Raw genomic sequence first — 19,664 nt, forward strand, 5'->3', positions numbered from 1 at the left:
AACCCTTATTACATTGGTGGTCAGTGTAAACCCCCATTACATTAGTGGTCAGTGTAAACCCTTATTACATTGGTGGTCAGTGTAAACCCTTATTACATTAGTGGTCAGTGTAAACCCTTATTACATTGGTGGTCAGTGTAAACCCTTATTACATTAGCGGTCAGTGTAAACCCTTATTACATTAGTGGTCAGTGTAAACCCCTATTACATTAGTGGTCAGTGTAAACCCTTATTACATTGGTGGTCAGTGTAAACCCCCATTACATTAGTGGTCAGTGTAAACCCTTATTACATTGGTGGTCAGTGTAAACCCTTATTACATTAGCGGTCAGTGTAAACCCTTATTACATTAGTGGTCAGTGTAAACCCTTGTTACATTGGTGGTCAGTGTTGAAACTCCTCTTTATATTGGTAGTTGTTAAAAAAATCAGCATTGCCACTGATCACACCCTCCCCTCCCCCCAGCACCGCCACTGATCCCAGGAGTTCTAGGATCCCTATGAGTTTTCTGTCTATTGATGGGTCCCCTCACCTCCCCAGTCCATGGTGTGCAGGTAGTGAGGAGATGATGTGCTGTAACCTCTAGCAACCAATCAGTGAGCAGAAATCATGTGCTGTAACCTCTAGCAACCAATCAGTGAGCAGAAATCATGTGCTGTAACCTCTAGAAACCGAGCAGTAATTATCAAGTAAGTATTCCTGCGCTGTATCAAAGAGAAAAACTACAACTAAACAACTGCTGCAAAGTGCTGAGAGGTCTCACCACAACCACAAGGAGAATAACAATGAAATATGGAGCTGATAATATATTGTGAATAATATCTCCACATGGACAATGTACAATAATAGATTAATATGTGCCACACATATACCATATATAGAAGAATGAACAATGAGTTCATGTTCTATACTTGTGGACAATTAGTAAACAACGAAAAAGTGAAAACCATCTGTGATCAGAACACACATTGTTATCCCCCAGCCTGGAGGTAAGAGGCCTCCATCATCACAGTGCAGCACGGAAGTCCTCGGGGTCACAGAAGTCTTCGGGGGCACAGAAGTCCTCGGGGTCACAGAAGGCTGGGGGTACGGAAGAGGAGTCAAAGAAGGCCTCGGGTGCACAGAAGTCCTCGGGGTCACAGAAGGCCTCGGGGTCACAGAAGGCCTCGGGGGCATGGAAGGCCTCGGGGGCACGGAAGGCCTCGGGGGCATGGAAGGCCTCGGGGGCACAGAAGTCCTCTGGGTCACAGAAGGCCTCGGGGGCACGGAAGGCCTCGGGGGCACGGAAGGCCTCGGGGTCACAGAAGGCTTTGGGGGCACGGACGAGGGGGCACAGAATATGCAAAGCAAGGAGCAACCGGTTGGGACTTTATATGAGAACGCAAGGCTACCACCGCCAGGCGCCTCCATCCCTGTTAATTTAGAAAAGAGAAAGGAAGGTGGGACTTTATATGAAGAATGCACCCTTGGAGAAATCACGATATACATGAAAATGGGTAGTAACAACACTATGGGCATGGATGACAACATACGATACAATTGGCAGTCAATAGTTTATTGGTCTAGAAAATAATAAATAATAACAATAATAATAGTAGTAGCATAATAAAAAAATGACAGGGTCAGTTCATATTTTAGAACATTATGTAGAACCAAGTACATTAGATAGATTGGTATAACAATAATAGTGACACCAATAGTAAAAACATAGTAGGTTAATATCATGCACATCATAGAAAGCCATTTTCATAAAAGCGTGTCTCCCTGATAAAAAATGTATCATAATTCATTGGTACGATCCAGTTGGTAAATATGGTAGTATTGGTAAAATACAGTATGTGCAGAAAGGCATCTATTGGCTCTACGCGTTTCGTGGCGACTGCCACTCTTCAGGAGCAAGTATGAGAAGGATGTCTATATATATTGAAACACATAATTAATATGTAAAATAAAATATAATGGTATGATCATTGTTATAAAGAGGGAAAGGAGAGGGGAAAAGACCTCAATTTACCACAACTACTTACAGATATGTCAATGAGACTAGGTGAAGGCATGAAGGGCCGGAAGGTCGACCGGGAGCAGACACCAGTCCCGGGAGCTGAGGTGGACAAACCCAGGCGTAGATGGATCGCCAGAGGGAGATAATGCTTCCTAAGGAAGGGCCCCCATGGATGGGGAGAAGAAAAAAGTGGTGTGCCATAGGAGTGTGACTGTCTCTGAAAAAGAATAATTGGGTGAAATGAATAGGGTGTGACAATAGGTATAGGTCCTTTGGGTCACAGAAGGCCTCGGGGGCACAGAAGGCCTCAGGGTCACAGAAGGCCTCGGGGGCACAGAAGGCCTCGGGGTCACAGAAGGCCTTGGGGGCACAGAAGGCCTCGGGGTCACGGAAGGCCTCGGGGTCACAGAAGGCCTTGGGGGCACGGAAGGGGGTCACCAGGGAAGAAAAGCACACTGCACTTTATATGGTGTTTCCGCAGAAGAAAGGAAGTCACTTTATCTGTTTGTTTACTTCACGGAGCACTTTATTATCTAGTACTTTTTTGGAAAATTGCAAATCACTCTTCAGAGGACTGTGAATCACTCTGCAGAGGATTTTGTCATTATTCTTATTTTTTTCACTTTTTCGTTGTTTACTAATTGTCCACAAGTATAGCACATGAACTCATTAATCATTCATCTATTCATATTCACCACATATTGTTCACAGTATATTATCACTCCAACAGTGCAGCTCTGTTTCACAGTGAGCGTTAATGATGTGCAGTAACCTCTAGCAACCAGTCAGTGAGCGTTAATGATGTGCAGTAACCTCTAGCAACCAGTCAGTGAGCGGTAATGATGTGCAGTAACCTCTAGCAACCAGTCAGTGAGCGGTAATGATGTGCAGTAACCTCTAGCAACCAGTCAATGAGCCGTAATGATGTGCAGTAACCTCTAGCAACCAGTCAGTGAGCGGTAATGATGTGCAGTAACCTCTAGCAACCAGTCAGTGAGCGGTAATGATGTGCAGTAACCTCTAGCAACCAGTCAGTGAGCGGTAATGATGTGCAGTAACCTCTAGCAACCAGTCAGTGAGCCGTAATGATGTGCAGTAACCTCTAGCAACCAGTCAGTGAGCCGTAATGATGTGCAGTAACCTCTAGCAACCAGTCAGTGAGCCGTAATGATGTGCAGTAACCTCTAGCAACCAGTCAGTGAGCCGTAATGATGTGCAGTAACCTCTAGCAACCAGTCAGTGAGCGGTAATGATATGCTGTAACCTCTAGCAACCAGTCAGTGAGCAGTAATGATTTGCTGTAACCTCTGGCAACCAATCACAATTGCTGTCTGATCCGATTCATTAAACTGATTTTCAGTCTAGCTGTTATTTATTGTATGTCTCAGAGCATGTGAAGAGTGAAATTGCATGGGGAGGCAAGTAAATGTTTGCCCAGGGTCCAGTCAATATTAAAGATGGCCCTGCTGACATCCCCCCTCCCCACCTGCACAGCCTGCATGTCCTCTATTGGTCAGGCTTCTGCTGACACACCTCCCTGCACAGCCATTCACTAGGAAGATCAGTGAGCTACTGTTTCATTGCCTACTGCTGACACCCCCTACAGTCTCCACCCCCTACAGTCTCCACCCCTTACAGTCTCCACCCCTTACAGTCTCCACCCTCGGCTTTCTAAGCCTTTTTATACTGAGGACAAAGGTCATGTGATCTCTTATAAACATGTTATTTATATAATCAGAAAATCCTCCAATCTTCACATTTGGCACTTTTATGGGGGGGGGGGGGGGGGGGGGGAGGGGGGATCTGGTTTTGACAGGTACCCACCCCCCACTTCTGGTCAGATGTGCTGCAGTGATTTGAGCTGGAAGTTCCCCTCCCCCCACATCAGAGGTCCCAGAAGACTGCTGGACCAATCACAAAGCACAGTGCGGCTCATGCATGCTCAGTAGGAGACGCTTTCCCTTACTTAAGATGCCGGCGCCTGCATCCGATTGGAGAATTGTCTCAGGTGATTCACAGGAAAGTGATTTGTACATCTGTGACAATTCCATTATTTATTATTATGTTGGATGCAGCAAAAGAAGTGAGACTCCATGGTAGGCGGGGCCGAGGTGGAACCTTCATTGGTAGATAAATATCAGAACCAAAAGAAAACTCACCAGTATAACTCCAGTGACCGCGACCTGAAAATAGACAAGACACAAGATCAGCGATCTGATTGGATCTCCCCCCACCCCACTCTGATTGAATCTCCCCCCACCCCACTCTGATTGGATCTCCCCCCACCCCACTCTGATTGGATCTCCCCCCACCCCACTCTGATTGAATCTCCCCCCATCCCACTCTGATTGGCTCTCCCCCCACCCCACTCTGATTGGATCTCCCCCCACCCCACTCTGATTGGATCTCCCCCCACCCCACTCTGATTGGATCTCCCCCCCACCCCACTCTGATTGGATCTCCCCCCACCCCACTCTGATTGGATCTCCCCCCCACCCCACTCTGATTGGCTCTCCCCCCACCCCGCTCTGATTGGATTTCCCCCCCACCCCACTCTGATTGGATCTCCCCCCCACCCCACTCTGATTGGCTCTACCCCCACCCCGCTCTGATTGGATCTCCCCCCCACCCCACTCTGATTGGATCTCCCCCCACCCCACTCTGATTGGATCTCCCCCCCACCCCACTCTGATTGGCTCTCCCCCCACCCCACTCTGATTGGCTCTACCCCCACCCCACTCTGATTGGATCTCCCCCCCACCCCACTCTGATTGGATCTCCCCCCACCCCACTCTGATTGGATCTCCCCCCCACCCCACTCTGATTGGCTCTCCCCCCACCCCACTCTGATTGGATCTCCCCCCACCCCACTCTGATTGGATCTCCTCCCCACTCTTATTGGATCTCTTCCCCACTCTGATTGGATCTCCCCCCTCACTCTGATTGGATCTCCTCCCCACCCCACTCTAATTGGATCTCCCCCCACCCCACTCTGATTGGATCTCCTCCCCACTCTTATTGGATCTCTTCCCCACTCTGATTGGATCTCCCCCCTCACTCTGATTGGATCTCCTCCCCCACTCTGATTGGATCTCCTCCCCACCCCACTCTAATTGGATCTCACCCTTCACTCTGATTGGATCTCACCCTTCACTCTGATTGGATCTCCTCCCCCGATTAGATCTGCTGAGTCACCCGCCCACCGCTCTCCTCTCAATTCTATTCTATACGGACCGGTCATTAGAACCTCTCATTTCTATCCTATACGGACCGGTCATTAGAACCTCTCATTTCTATCCTATATGGACTGGTCATTAGAACCTCTTATTTCTATCCAATACGGACCGGTCATTAGAACCTCTTATTTCTATCCTATACGGACCGGTCATTAGAACCTCTTATTTCTATCCTATACTGACTGGTCATTAGAACCTCTCATTTCTATCCTATATGAACCGGTCATTAGAACCTCTCATTTCTATCCTATACGGACCGGTCATTAGAACCTCTTATTTCTATCCTATACGGACCGGTCATTAGAACCTCTTATTTCTATCCTATACTGACTGGTCATTAGAACCTCTCATTTCTATCCTATACGGACCGGTCATTAGAACCTCTTATTTCTATCCTATACTGACTGGTCATTAGAACCTCTCATTTCTATCCTATATGGACTGGTCATTAGAACCTCATTTCTATCCTATACGGACCGGTCATTAGAACCTCTCATTTCTATCCTATATGGACCAGTCATTAGAACCTCTTATTTCTATCCTATATGGACCGGTCATTAGAACCTCTCATTTCTATCCTATACGGACCGGTCATTAGAACCTCTCATTTCTATCCTATACGAACCGTTCATTAGAACCTCTTATTTCTATCATATACGGACCGGTCATTAGAACCTCATTTCTATCCTATACGGACCGGTCATTAGAACCTCTCATTTCTATCCTATATGGACCGGTCATTAGAACCTCTTATTTCTATCCAATACGGACCGGTCATTAGAACCTCTTATTTCTATCCAATACGGACCGGTCATTAGAACCTCTTATTTCTATCCAATACGGACCGGTCATTAGAACCTCTTATTTCTATCCTATACTGACTGGTCATTAGAACCTCTCATTTTTATCCTATATGGACCGGTCATTAGAACCTCTCATTTCTTTCCTATACGGACCGGTCATTAGAACCTCTCATTTCTATCCTATACGGACCGGTCATTAGAACCTCTCATTTCTATCCTATACGAACCGTTCATTAGAACCTCTTATTTCTATCATATACGGACCGGTCATTAGAACCTCTCATTTCTATCCTATACTGACTGGTCAATAGAACCTCTCATTTCTATCCTATATGGACCGGTCATTAGAACCTCATTTCTATCCTATACGGACCGGTCATTAGAACCTCTCATTTCTATCCTATACGGACCAGTCATTAGAACCTCTCATTTCTATCCTATACGGACCGGTCATTAGAACCTCTCATTTCTATCCTATACGGACCGGTCATTAGAACCTCTCATTTCTATCCTATACGGACCGGTCATTAGAACCTCTCATTTCTATCCTATACGGACCGGTCATTAGAACCTCTCATTTCTATCCTATACGGACCGGTCATTAGAACCTCTCATTTCTATCCTGTACCGACTGGTCATTAGAACCTCTTATTTCTATCCTGTACGACTGGTCATTAGAACCTCTTATTTCTATCCTATATGGACCGGTCATTAGAACCTCTCATTTCTATCCTGTACGACTGGTCATTAGAACCTCTTATTTCTATCCTATACGGACCGGTCATTAGAACCTCTTATTTCTATCCTGTACGGACCGGTTGTCCCTCGGTGTACCAGACTTAAGCTGCTCATACATTATACAATTTCCTTCATCCATGTAGTAGAAGGGCCGGTCTGATTAGATAGACATGGACCTCATATTAGACAGTTTTGGTGGAGATGGGGGAGGGGTATGTTCTCATTGGAGGAGGACGTGGGAAAGGTAGATGGTCACCCGGTGGAATCAGCCCTGAGTCTTATGACGGTGATGGGGGAGGGGAGACTTGGTGTGACTGATGATGACATTAGATGTTCATAGATGACCACCACCTGGAGGTGAAGAGGAGGTGGAGCAAAGCCCTAAAGATGGGGGTAGTCTACAAAATGTGAGGCCTGGGTCTGATGATGAAGGTGGACAGGGCCTGGAGATCAGAGAAGACATCAGAGTGATAGATGGGGATCCCACCCATCCTGATACTGGGTTGTCCCTGTGACGGGAGGGCCCGTGGAACTCAGAATACATCTTATGTCTAAGTCACCCTGTGCCATCCTGGCACAGGGTGAGTGAGAAAATATATCTTGGACTACTTAAAATGGGACAGTAATATTTGTCCACAATATCTCCCAGGATGTATGTAGAGACTATTATTGGTTTGGTTGATTCTGAACTCATCATGTTAATTGAATGAGCTGATGACATTGTCCTCTATACAATGTAGGAGACGGGACGACTCCTATTGGAGCTGCTTTTGTGTTGATATAACTGTGTGAAGCTCGGTGACCACAAGTCTGGGCGAAAGGTCATGTCTCAGTCACCTAGGCTGTATAGAGGATTAGATAATTAGCTCATGTTAATTAGGTTACAGTTGTATTGTTAGAGGAGGTTCCAACGGCATATAAAGTCTTGTAATTCTGGTTCTAAATAAAGTGAGTTCTTGGTAGCAACAAGCAAGTGTCGCCTTGTTTTGTGCTCAGAGAGGTTGGAATATCTGATATCTGTATACAGACTGGGAGGAAGTGGTATATGATGGAAGCACTCAAGCGGAGTGTGGGACGTTCCGTGACATTGGTGGCAAGCAGCGGGAAAGCTTCCTGCAGTCTGGGAAATCCAAACCTCCAACTGGATCCAAGATCAGCATAGCAGACTTCAGTCACCCCAGCGGAGATATGGACCTGGCATCAGAGTTCCCGGGGCTGCTGCAGATCATCCTTTCAACATACACCAGGACTGTGTCTGAGGATGAATACCTGGAGCTTAGGCAGCAAATTCGGGTGGAGCTCTGGATTGCAGCCCTCCGTCTCGCTGGTATAAAACAGGGCAAGTGCTTTCCAACCCAAGAGCAACGGGCCAGTGACCAACGGCATTGCGGATGGCATTCCTGGGAGAGCAGCCCCAGGAGCAATGGGTGACTGAGTTGGACAGACTGGTCCAGCAGGAGATAGAGCTGGACAATCGTTATCGGGCTCTGCAATGGCACGCAGAGGAGGGATATTTAGGGGAGACAACAGAATGCTCTCCGGAGGGATATGACTTTGGAGGCCCTGGATTGCTGTGGGAGAGCCTTACAGATCTTTTTATGTTTGGCGATGAAGGGGAACCTGACCTTGAGGACCTGAGAGACTATAGAGAGTCTATGCTCGGTCTTGCAGGGGTCTCAGAGCTCAAACCTGATCTGGACCATTTGCTAAGGAAGGAACAGCATCTGGAAAGGGCATACAGGAAACTGCTAGAACAAGTTCAGCAGCATGCCAGAGAATCGGCAGTGGAAAATCCGTAGATTGCCGTCCCCAAACCTGAAGTGCTGACAACAGGGCAGAGCTCTGCTAACCTCTGTCCAGAAATGATAGCATCTTCTGGGTTCCATGGACAGGAGATGGTGAACCTCTATCCCCAGACATCAGTTGCAGAGACATGGGATTTGATAGACTTTTCTGCTGAGGAAGAACAACCTGATGAGCCTCCAGCAGAAGAGCTGCTATCAGGGCCAAAGTTCACTGTGTTCTGCCCAGCACCAACAGTGGCTTCAGCCTTCTTGAGAGAAGAGGTAGTCGGCCTTTCTCCCACAACACTGACAGGGACATGGGATTTTCTGCCAGCAGCATCTATGGAGTTAAAACAAACTTCTCCAGCTGAAGATCTGGTAACTGAACAGAGGGTCCAAGACCTCTGTCCCACACTTTTACCAACTCCAGAGACTGGGGATTTAATAGACGTTTCTGTAGAGGAGGAACCACCTGGCAAACCCCCAGCAGAAGTGCTGGCAACCGGACAGAGGGTCCAAGACCTCTGCCCCACACCTGCAGCAATTGTGGAGGCTCAGGGTGAGAAGATGGCAATCACTTCCCAGCAGCAGATACAGGGGGAGAAGGGAGAGGAGGTGTGTGTTGTCCCTCCCCAACAGTTGGCCAGGGTGGAGGAAGCGGGCTTTCCTCCCCAGCAAAGATCCGTGTACCTGGGAGACAGTACCATCGACATGTCGTCCCAGCAGCCAGATGAGGGAATGGAAAAGGAAGCAGCCGGCTCACCTCCCCAATGGCAGCTACACAGTTTGGGAGTGGAGGAAGCCAGCCTCCTGCCCCAACGGTTAGCCGGAGCGGAGGATGCAGAGTCCCCAGCAGAAGTGCTGGCAACAGGGCAGAGTGCTACCAACCTGTGCCCAGCACCGGCAACAACTACAGAGTTCCAGGGAGGTGGGGCAGTCGGCCTCCCTCTCCAACAGGTAGCCGGAACAGATGGTGTGGGGTTTCCAGCAGAAGGGCTGGCAACAGGGCCGAGGACTGCTGGACTCTGCCCTCAACTAACAGAGGATGGATTTCCTGTGAAGGTGGATGGGACTTCAGTCTCCACCTGTATACCCCAGGGATGCTGGGCAGTGGGCCCAGATCCCCAACAGCATGACAGAGTGAGCCCAGACACCCTGTCTTCTCTCCAGCGGCAGAAAGGATTCCAGGGAGAAGAGCCAGTCCAGGCCACTCCCAAATTGTGTAGCTGCCATTGGGGAGGTGAGCCGGCTGCTTCCTTTTCCATTCCCTCATCTGGCTGCTGGGACGACATGTCGATGGTACCGTCTCCCAGGTACACGGATCTTTGCTGCCATCCTGGCACAGGGTGAGTGAGAAAATATATCTTGGACTACTTAAAATGGGACAGTAATATTTGTCCACAATATCTCCCAGGATGTATGTTAATTGAATGAGCTGATCACATTGTCCTCTATACAATGTAGGAGACGGGACGACTGCTATTGTGTTGATATAACTGTGTGAAGCTCGGTGACCACAAGTCTGGGCGAAAGGTCATGTCTCAGTCACCTAGGCTGTATAAAGGATTAGATAATTAGTTCATGTTAATTAAGTTAATTAAGTTACAGTTGTATTGTTAGAGGAGGTTCCAACAGGATATAAAGTCTTGTAATTCTGGTTCTGAATAAAGTCAGTTCTTGGTAGCAACAAGCAAGTGTCGCCTTGTTTTGTGCTCAGAGAGGTTGGGATATCTGTATACAGACTGGGAGGAAGTGGTATATGACGGAAGCACTCAAGCGGAGTGTGGGACGTTCCGTGACAGTCCCCACCATACATGATGGATTCCCTGGCTGGTAAAGCTCCCCCAGGGCTGCAATAATTGGGCGTCCCTTCAGAATATGGCCTCGAGGGGTGTTCTCTTATCAGTGTCCTCAGTCCCTAGGTGTCCACCTATTACATGGTCCAATTCTGTGGTGGAAATTATAAGCCTCTTTTTATAAGCAAATAATTCTGTGCGCTAATAAGCACAATCACAGGACTGTTGTATAATGCCGGGAAAGCGCGCTTCTATATCTCCAAGTAACACGGACAGATGGTGGGATCACGTTGAGCTCAGCAGAATCCTCCATAGAATGCTCTACTGCTTTTATTTATACTGTAAACATGAATAACAAAGAAGGTGGTGACTTCAGAATCAGCCAATCAGACACTTGTATTCTTTCAAAAGAACCGATCACACACATGTATATATTCAAATAGAAATACAGTAGTGACGTGTGCAGATGGTCATGTGCAGAGCCAATGCGACACAAGTGTCTCACAATTTGAACACTACTTACAGAGCTCTGAATACGATGGTGTGCACATTCCCACCTCTACCAATGACGTGAGCCGTACTCTATCATGGCTCAGTGGGCCATCATTTTGTATGGTTATACTATGGTTCCCATGTACGCAGATCCGTTTGCTAGGAGTATTAATGCAATCACCATGAGGTGGCCAGTCTCTTGGTGAGGCATAAACGATCATCCCTAAAAGAGCAAACAGATCTGCCGTGTCCACGAGAAGGTTTCCACAGCCAATGGTCTTCCACCAATGTCTGTATGTGCGAATTCCCTCATATGAGCGCATTACAGCAAAACTGACACTGGGGGACATCTGACAACATACATTAATAAAAATCTCCACAACAATACCATCCCCCGATAAGGATTGGTCACCCCTAATCCTTACCGGGGGATGGTGTTGGACCACGCAATAGATGGACACCTAGGAAATAAGGGCACTGAAAAGAGAACACCCCTCGAGTCTATATCCTGAAGCGACGCCCAATTATTGCATCCCTGGAGGAGCTTTACCAACCATTGAAGTACCATTTGAAGAAGTTGGCATGGACCTGGTAGGGCCAGTTGGAGAATCTTCCCCGGGGGCTGGGGGGGTGGTCAGCATGTTCTGGTAATACTGGGCTACACCATCCATATCAAGAGACCATTCCTTTGTGTAAAACATGAGACGGGAGCTATTTCCAAATATCCCAACATAAGGAAAACCAAGAACTGACCAGGGCACAGCGCATGCATGGAGTCACACCAACATACTCCAGGTGGATGGTGGAAGAAATTTCATACAGAAAGTGATGGAGGAACGAACAGCGATTTGAAGTATGAAGAGGTCCTCTGCCAACCCCGTGATCTTCACTGGGGTACTTTATGGTGGGCACCTCAGAGGTTTTCTAGATGTCATGGAGGAAACGTTGGAGGAGGAGACCACAGCCTGTGAAAATGTCTTTGATGGTATTTATCTGATGCAAGACAAAATCCCGGCTGTCATGTCCCCCAACCAGGAACATATAGAGCAAAAAGCCGGGAATCCCAAGAGGACATAATATCCCTCCCCATATTATATATCTCAGATTTCTCTGTCTATCCTTATCTCATAGCCCTCTAGGTTATGATCTCATATCTCCACCATTATCTATAATCTCTCTCTAGGCTTTTATCTCATGTGTTATCGCCCTACATCATATCTACTTATCTCACAATTATCTCACCTTCACCACCTCACTGTTTGGGGGAGTCATGACTCACTCCATTGTAAATCCATCGAGCCTCACTTCTATTGGTCCAGCTCTATCACATTAGACACCACGGGGGATGAAGAGGATGGACGGCGGGATGAAGAGGATGGACGGTGGATGAAAGGGATGGACGAGGGATGAAAAGGATGGACGTAGGGATGAAGAGGATGGACGGGGATGAAGAGGATGGACGGGGGATGAAGAGGATGGACGGCGGGATGAAGAGGATGGACGAGGGATGAAAAGGATGGACGGAGGATGAAGAGGATGGACGGGGATGAAGAGGATGGACGGGGATGATGGTGAGGAGTGAGATCACAGAGGGGCAGATGATGAGGAGTGAGGTCACAGAGGGGCAGATGATGAGAAGTGAGATCACAGAGGGGCAGATGATGAGGAGTGAAGTCACAGAGGGGCAGAAGATGAGGAGTGAGGTCACAGAGGGTCAGATGATGAGGAGTGAGGTCACAGAGAGTCAGATGATGAGGAGTGAGGTCACAGAGGGTCAGATGATGAGGAGTGAGGTCACAGAGGGGCAGATGATGAGGAGTGAGGTCACAGAGGGGCAGATGATGAGGAGTGAGGTCACAGAGGGGCAGATGGTGAGGAGTGAGATCACAGAGGGGGAGATGATGAGAAGTGAGGTCACAGAGGGGCAGATGATGAGGAGTGAGGTCACAGAGGGGCAGATGGTGAGGAGTGGGATCACAGAGGGGCCGATGATGAGGAGTGGGATCACAGAGGGGCAGATGATGAGGAGTGAGGTCACAGGGGGCAGATGATGAGGAGTGAGGTCACAGAGGGGCAGATGATGAGGAGTGAGGTCACAGAGGGGCAGATGGTGAGGAGTGAGGTCACAAAGAGGCAGATGATGAGGAGTGAGGTCACAGAGGGGCAGATGGTGAGGAGTGAGGTCACAGAGGGGCAGATGGTGAGAAGTGAGATCACAGAGGGGCCGATGATGAGGAGTGGGATCACAGAGGGGCAGATGATGAGGAGTGAGGTCACAGGGGGCAGATGATGAGGAGTGAGGTCACAGAGGGGCAGATGATGAGGAGTGAGGTCACAGAGGGGCAGATGATGAGGAGTGAGGTCACAGAGGGGCAGATGATGAGAAGTGAGGTCACAGAGGGGCAGATGATGAGGAGTGAGGTCACAGAGGGTCAGATGATGAGGAGTGAGGTCACAGAGGGGCAGATGATGAGGAGTGAGGTCACAGAGGGGCAGATGATGAGGAGTGAGGTCACAGAGGGGCAGAAGATGAGGAGTGAGGTTACAGAGGGTCAGATGATGAGGAGTGAGGTCACAGAGGGGCAGATGATGAGGAGTGAGGTCACAGAGGGGCAGATGATGAGGAGTGAGGTCACAGAGGGGCAGATGATGAGGAGTGAGGTCACAGAGGGGCAGATGGTGAGGACTGAGATCACAGAGGGGCCGATGATGAGGCGTGGGATCACAGAGGGTAAGATGGTGAGGAGTGAGATCAGAGAGGGGCAGATGATGAGGAGTGAGATCAGAGAGGGGCAGATGATGAGGAGTGAGATCAGAGAGGGGCAGATGATGAGGAGTGAGGTCACAGAGGGGCAGATGATGAGGAGTGAGGTCACAGAGGGGCAGATGGTGAGGAGTGAGGTCACAGGGGGCAGATGATGAGGAGTGAGGTCACAGAGGGGCAGATGATGAGGAGTGGGATCACAGAGGAGCAGATGATGAGGAGTGAGGTCACAGGGGGCAGATGATGAGGAGTGAGGTCACAGAGGGGCAGATGATGAGGAGTGAGGTCACAGGGGGCAGATGATGAGGAGTGAGGTCACAGAGGGGCAGATGATGAGGAGTGAGGTCACAGAGGGGCAGATGGTGAGGAGTGGGATCACACAGGGGCCGATGATGAGGAGTGGAATCACAGAGGGGCCGATGATGAGGAGTGAGGTCACAGGGGGCAGATGATGAGGAGTGAGATCACAGAGGGGCAGATGATGAGGAGTGAGGTCACAGAGGGGCAGATGGTGAGGAGTGAGATAACAGAGGGGCCGATGATGAGGAGTGAGATCACAGAGGGGCAGATGATGAGGAGTGAGGTCACAGGGGGAAGATGATGAGGAGTGAGGTCACAGAGGGGCAGATGATGAGGAGTGAGGTCACAGAGGGGCAGATGATGATGAGTGAGGTCACAGAGGGGCAGATGGTGAGGAGTGAGATCACAGAGGGGCAGATGATGAGGAGTGAGGTCACAGAGGGGCAGATGGTGAGGAGTGAGATCACAGAGGGGCAGATGATGAGGAGTGAGGTCACAGAGGGGCAGATGATGAGGAGTGAGGTCACAGAGGGGCAGATGGTGAGGAGTGAGGTCACAGAGGGGCAGATGATGAGGAGTGAGGTCACAGAGGGGCAGATGATGAGGAGTGAGGTCACAGAGGGGCAGATGGTGAGGAGTGAGGTCACAGAGGGGCAGATGATGAGGAGTAAGGTCACAGAGGGGCAGATGATGAGGAGTGAGGTCACAGAGGGGCAGATGGTGAGGAGTGAGATCACAGAGGGGCAGATGATGAGGAGTGAGGTCACAGAGGGGCAGATGATGAGGAGTGAGGTCACAGAGGGGCAGATGATGAGGAGTGAGGTCACAGAGGGGCAGATGATGAGGAGTGAGGTCACAGAGGGGCAGATGGTGAGGAGTAAGATCACAGAGGGGCAGATGATGAGGAGTGAGGTCACAGAGGGGCAGATGATGAGGAGTGAGGTCACAGAGGGACAGATGATGATGAGTGAGGTCACAGAGGGGCAGATGGTGAGGAGTGAGATCACAGAGGGGCAGATGATGAGGAGTGAGGTCACAGAGGGGCAGATGATGAGGAGTGAGGTCACAGAGGGGCAGATGATGAGGAGTGAGGTCACAGAGGGGCAGATGATAAGGAGTGAGGTCACAGAGGGGCAGATGGTGAGGAGTGAGGTCACAGAGGGGCAGATGATGAGGAGTGAGATCACAGAGGGGCAGATGGTGAGGAGTGAGGTCACAGAGGGGCAGATGATGAGGAGTGAGGTCACAGAGGGGCAGATGATGAGGAGTGAGGTCACAGAGGGGCAGATGGTGAGGAGTGAGGTCACAGAGGGGCAGATGGTGAGGAGTGAGATCACAGAGGGGCAGATGATGAGGAGTGAGGTCACAGAGGGGCAGATGATCAGGAGTTAGGTCACAGAGGGGCAGATGATGAGGAGTGAGGTCACAGAGGGGCAGATGGTGAGGAGTGAGGTCACAGAGGGGCAGATGATGAGGAGTGAGGTCACAGAGGGGCAGATGATGAGGAGTGAGGTCACAGAGGGGCAGATGGTGAGGAGTGAGGTCACAGAGGGGCAGATGATGAGGAGTGAGGTCACAGAGGGGCAGATGATGATGAGTGAGGTCACAGAGGGGCAGATGGTGAGGAGTGAGATCACAGAGGGGCAGATGATGAGGAGTGAGGTCACAGAGGGGCAGATGATGAGGAGTGAGGTCACAGAGGGGCAGATGGTGAGGAGTGAGGTCACAGAGGGGCAGATGATGAGGAGTGAGATCACAGAGGGGCAGATGGTGAGGAGTGAGGTCACAGAGGGGCAGATGATGAGGAGTGAGGTCACAGAGGGGCAGATGATGAGGAGTGAGGTCACAGAGGGGCAGATGGTGGGGAGTGAGGTCACAGAGGGGCAGATGATGAGGAGTGAGGTCACAGAGGGGCCGATGATGAGGAGTGGGATCACAGAGGGGCAGATCATGAGAAGTGAGGTCACAGTGGGGCTGATGATGAGGAGTGAGGTCACAGAGGGGCAGATGGTGAGGAGTGAGGTCACAGAGGGGCAGATGGTGAGGAGTGAGGTCACAGAGGGGCAGATGATGAGGAGTGAGGTCACAGAGGGGCAGATGATGAGGAGTGAGGTCACAGAGGGGCAGATGGTGAGGAGTGAGGTCACAGAGGGGCAGATGATGAGGAGTGAGGTCACAGAGGGGCAGATGATGAGGACTGAGGTCACAGAGGGGCAGATGATGAGGAGTGGGATCACAGAGGGGCATATCATGAGAAGTGAGGTCACAGTGGGGCAGATGATGAGGAGTGAGGTCACAGAGGGGCAGATGGTGAGGAGTGAGGTCACAGAGGGGCAGATGGTGAGGAGTGAGGTCACAGAGGGGCAGATGGTGAGGAGTGAGGTCACAGAGGGGCAGATGATGAGGAGTGAGGTCACAGAGGGGCAGATGATGAGGAGTGAGGTCACAGAGGGGCAGATGGTGAGGAGTAAGATCACAGAGGGGCAGATGGTGAGGAGTGAGGTCACAGAGGGGCAGATGATGAGGAGTGAGGTCACAGAGGGGCAGATGATGAGGAGTGAGGTCACAGAGGGGCAGATGGTGAGGAGTGAGATCAGAGAGGGGCAGATGATGAGGAGTGAGGTCACAGAGGGGCAGATGGTGAGGAGTGAGGTCACAGAGGGACAGATGGTGAGGAGTGAGGTCACAGAGGGACAGATGGTGAGGAGTGAGGTCACAGAGGGGCAGATGATGAGGAGTGAGGTCACAGAGGGGCAGATGATGAGGAGTGAGGTCACAGAGGGGCAGATGATGAGGAGTGAGGTCACAGAGGGGCAGATGATGAGGAGTGAGGTCACAGAGGGGCCGATGATGAGGAGTGGGATCACAGAGGGGCAGATCATGAGAAGTGAGGTCACAGTGGGGCAGATGATGAGGAGTGAGGTCACAGAGGGGCAGATGGTGAGGAGTGAGGTCACAGAGGGGCAGATGGTGAGGAGTGAGGTCACAGAGGGGCAGATGATGAGGAGTGAGGTCACAGAGGGGCAGATGATGAGGAGTGAGGTCACAGAGGGGCAGATGATGAGGAGTGAGGTCACAGAGGGGCAGATGGTGAGGAGTGAGGTCACAGAGGGGCAGATGATGAGGAGTGAGGTCACAGAGGGGCAGATGATGAGGAGTGAGGTCACAGAGGGGCCGATGATGAGGAGTGAGGTCACAGAGGGGCAGATGATGAGGAGTGGGATCACAGAGGGGCAGATCATGAGAAGTGAGGTCACAGTGGGGCAGATGATGAGGAGTGAGGTCACAGAGGGGCAGATAGTGAGGAGTGAGGTCACAGAGGGGCAGATGGTGAGGAGTGAGGTCACAGAGGGGCAGATGATGAGGAGTGAGGTCACAGAGGGGCAGATGATGAGGAGTGAGGTCACAGAGGGGCAGATGATGAGGAGTGAGGTCACAGAGGGGCAGATGGTGAGGAGTGAGATCACAGAGGGGCAGATGGTGAGGAGTGAGGTCACAGAGGGGCAGATGATGAGGAGTGAGGTCACAGAGGGGCAGATGATGAGGAGTGAGGTCACAGAGGGGCAGATGATGAGGAGTGGGATCACAGAGGGGCAGATCATGAGAAGTGAGGTCACAGTGGGGCAGATGATGAGGAGTGAGGTCACAGAGGGGCAGATAGTGAGGAGTGAGGTCACAGAGGGGCAGATGGTGAGGAGTGAGGTCACAGAGGGGCAGATGATGAGGAGTGAGGTCACAGAGGGGCAGATGATGAGGAGTGAGGTCACAGAGGGGCAGATGATGAGGAGTGAGGTCACAGAGGGGCAGATGATGAGGAGTGAGGTCACAGAGGGGCAGATGGTGAGGAGTGAGGTCGCAGAGGGGCAGATGGTGAGGAGTGAGGTCACAGAGGGGCAGGCTCTGAAGGGGCGAAGCCTTCTCTGGGGGGGCAGATAATGAGGGGTGGAATCGCAGAGTAGCAGATAATGAGGAGTGAAGCCGTCTCAGGGGGGCAGATAATGAGGTGTGAATTGGGTCACTTGGGGGCAAATAATGAGGGGTGAAGAGGTCACTGGGGTGGAAATGACGAGGGGTGAAGCCGTCTCTGGGGGGCACACAATGAGGGGTGGAATCACAGAGTAGCAGATAATGAGGGGTGAAGAGGTCACTGGGGGGGCAAATAACGAGGGGTGAAGCCTTCTCTGGGGCAGATAATGAGGGGTGAAGCGGTCACTGGGGAGCAAATATCGAGGGGTGAAGTCGTCTCTGGGGGGCAGATAATGAGGGGTGAAGCGGTCACTGGGGGGCAAATAACGAGGGGTGAAGCCGTCTCTGGGGGGCAGATAATGAGGGGTGGAATCACAGAGTAGCAGATAATGAGGGGTGAAGTCGGTCACTGGGGGCAAATAACGAGGGGTGAGCGGTCTCTGGGGGGCAGATAATAAGGGGGGAAGCCATCTCTGGGGGGCAGATAATGAGGGGTGAAGCGGTCACTGGGGGGCAGATAATGAGGGGTGAAGCGGTCTCTGGGGGGCAGATAACAAGAGGTGAAGCCGTCTCTGGGGTCCAGATAATGAGGGGTGGAATCACAGAGTAGCAGATAATGAGGGGTGAAGCGGTCACTGGGGGGCAAATAACAAGAGGTGAAGCAATCACTGGGGGTCTCTATCTCTTATCGGGGACACATGGTAATCTGATATCGGGGGAATATTTTGGATTGGGGTCTGGAAGTTGTCTGCAGAGTTTTCAGGTATAGAGAGGAATAGAAAGGATTTGGGGGACATACCTGGTGGGTGATCTTCATGGAGGTGGTCTTCAGGGTCGTCACAGGTGACCAGGGGCCCCAGGAATGTACCTATCAGCAGTAAGAGCCAGAGATTGCGGAGCCCCATCTCCAGGCAGCCGTCTCTAGGAAAAGTTTCCTTGGAATGAATTCCTGCTGCCTGATCCCTCTAATCTCTGCAGAAAGTCCTCTAATCTCTCGGCCTCCTCACACTCATTTCCACCAGAGGACAGAGTGTGGCGAGGAGGTTCACCTCTGTGACAGATTCTGGGAGATCACCTGCCTTATATACACAGGAAGGTCCTCCCCGGGGACAGCCTGACACCAACTTCTGTGTCACAGTTCAATGATACTAATCACCCAGTGCACAGGGGGACCCTTCCACTGCATAGGGGTCCTACTGAGAGGATGAAGGCATCTCATTCACATAATGGGGGTCCTACTGAGGGGATGAAGGTATCTCATTCACAGAATAGGGGTCCTACTGAGGGGATGAAGGTATCTCATTCACAGAATAGGGGTCCTACTGAGGGGATGAAGGCATCTCATTAACATAATGGGGGTCCTACTGAGGGGATGAAGGCATCTCATTCACAGAATAGGGGTCCTACTGAGGGGATGAAGGTATCTCATTCACAGAATAGGGGTCCTACTGAGGGGATGAAGGCATCTCATTAACATAATGGGGGTCCTACTGAGGGGATGAAGGCATCTCATTAACAGAATAGGGGTCCTACTGAGGGGATGAAGGCATCTCATTAACAGAATAGGGGTCCTACTGAGGGGATGAAGGTATCTCATTCACAGAATAGGGGTCCTACTGAGGGGATGAAGGCATCTCATTAACATAATGGGGGTCCTACTGAGGGGATGAAGGCATCTCATTCACAGAATAGGGGTCCTACTGAGGGGATGAAGGTATCTCATTCACAGAATAGGGGTCCTACTAAGGGGACGAAGGCATCTCATTCACAGAATAGGGGTCCT

At 50.6% G+C, this 19,664-nt stretch overlaps 1 protein-coding gene across 3 annotated transcripts in view; it reads right to left on the reverse strand.

Annotated features, from left to right (window-relative positions):
- Positions 1 to 18,965, reverse strand: part of CA9 (carbonic anhydrase 9) — a 119,983-nt gene extending 101,018 nt beyond the window's left edge. For all 3 annotated transcript variants that reach the window (XM_073612169.1, XM_073612170.1, XM_073612168.1), the window contains exons 1-2: positions 18,681 to 18,965; positions 4,162 to 4,185 (exon numbers count right to left, since the gene is read on the reverse strand). In XM_073612169.1, coding sequence (XP_073468270.1) covers positions 4,162 to 4,185; positions 18,681 to 18,786 — 130 coding nt within the window. In that variant the 5' untranslated portion in view covers positions 18,787 to 18,965. The remainder of the gene's footprint in view (positions 1 to 4,161; positions 4,186 to 18,680) is intronic.
- Between the last annotated feature and the right edge of the window lie 699 nt (positions 18,966 to 19,664).

The sequence above is a fragment of the Aquarana catesbeiana genome, linkage group LG01 (assembly GCF_042186555.1).
Source record: "Aquarana catesbeiana isolate 2022-GZ linkage group LG01, ASM4218655v1, whole genome shotgun sequence".
Lineage (NCBI taxonomy): Eukaryota > Metazoa > Chordata > Amphibia > Anura > Ranidae > Aquarana > Aquarana catesbeiana.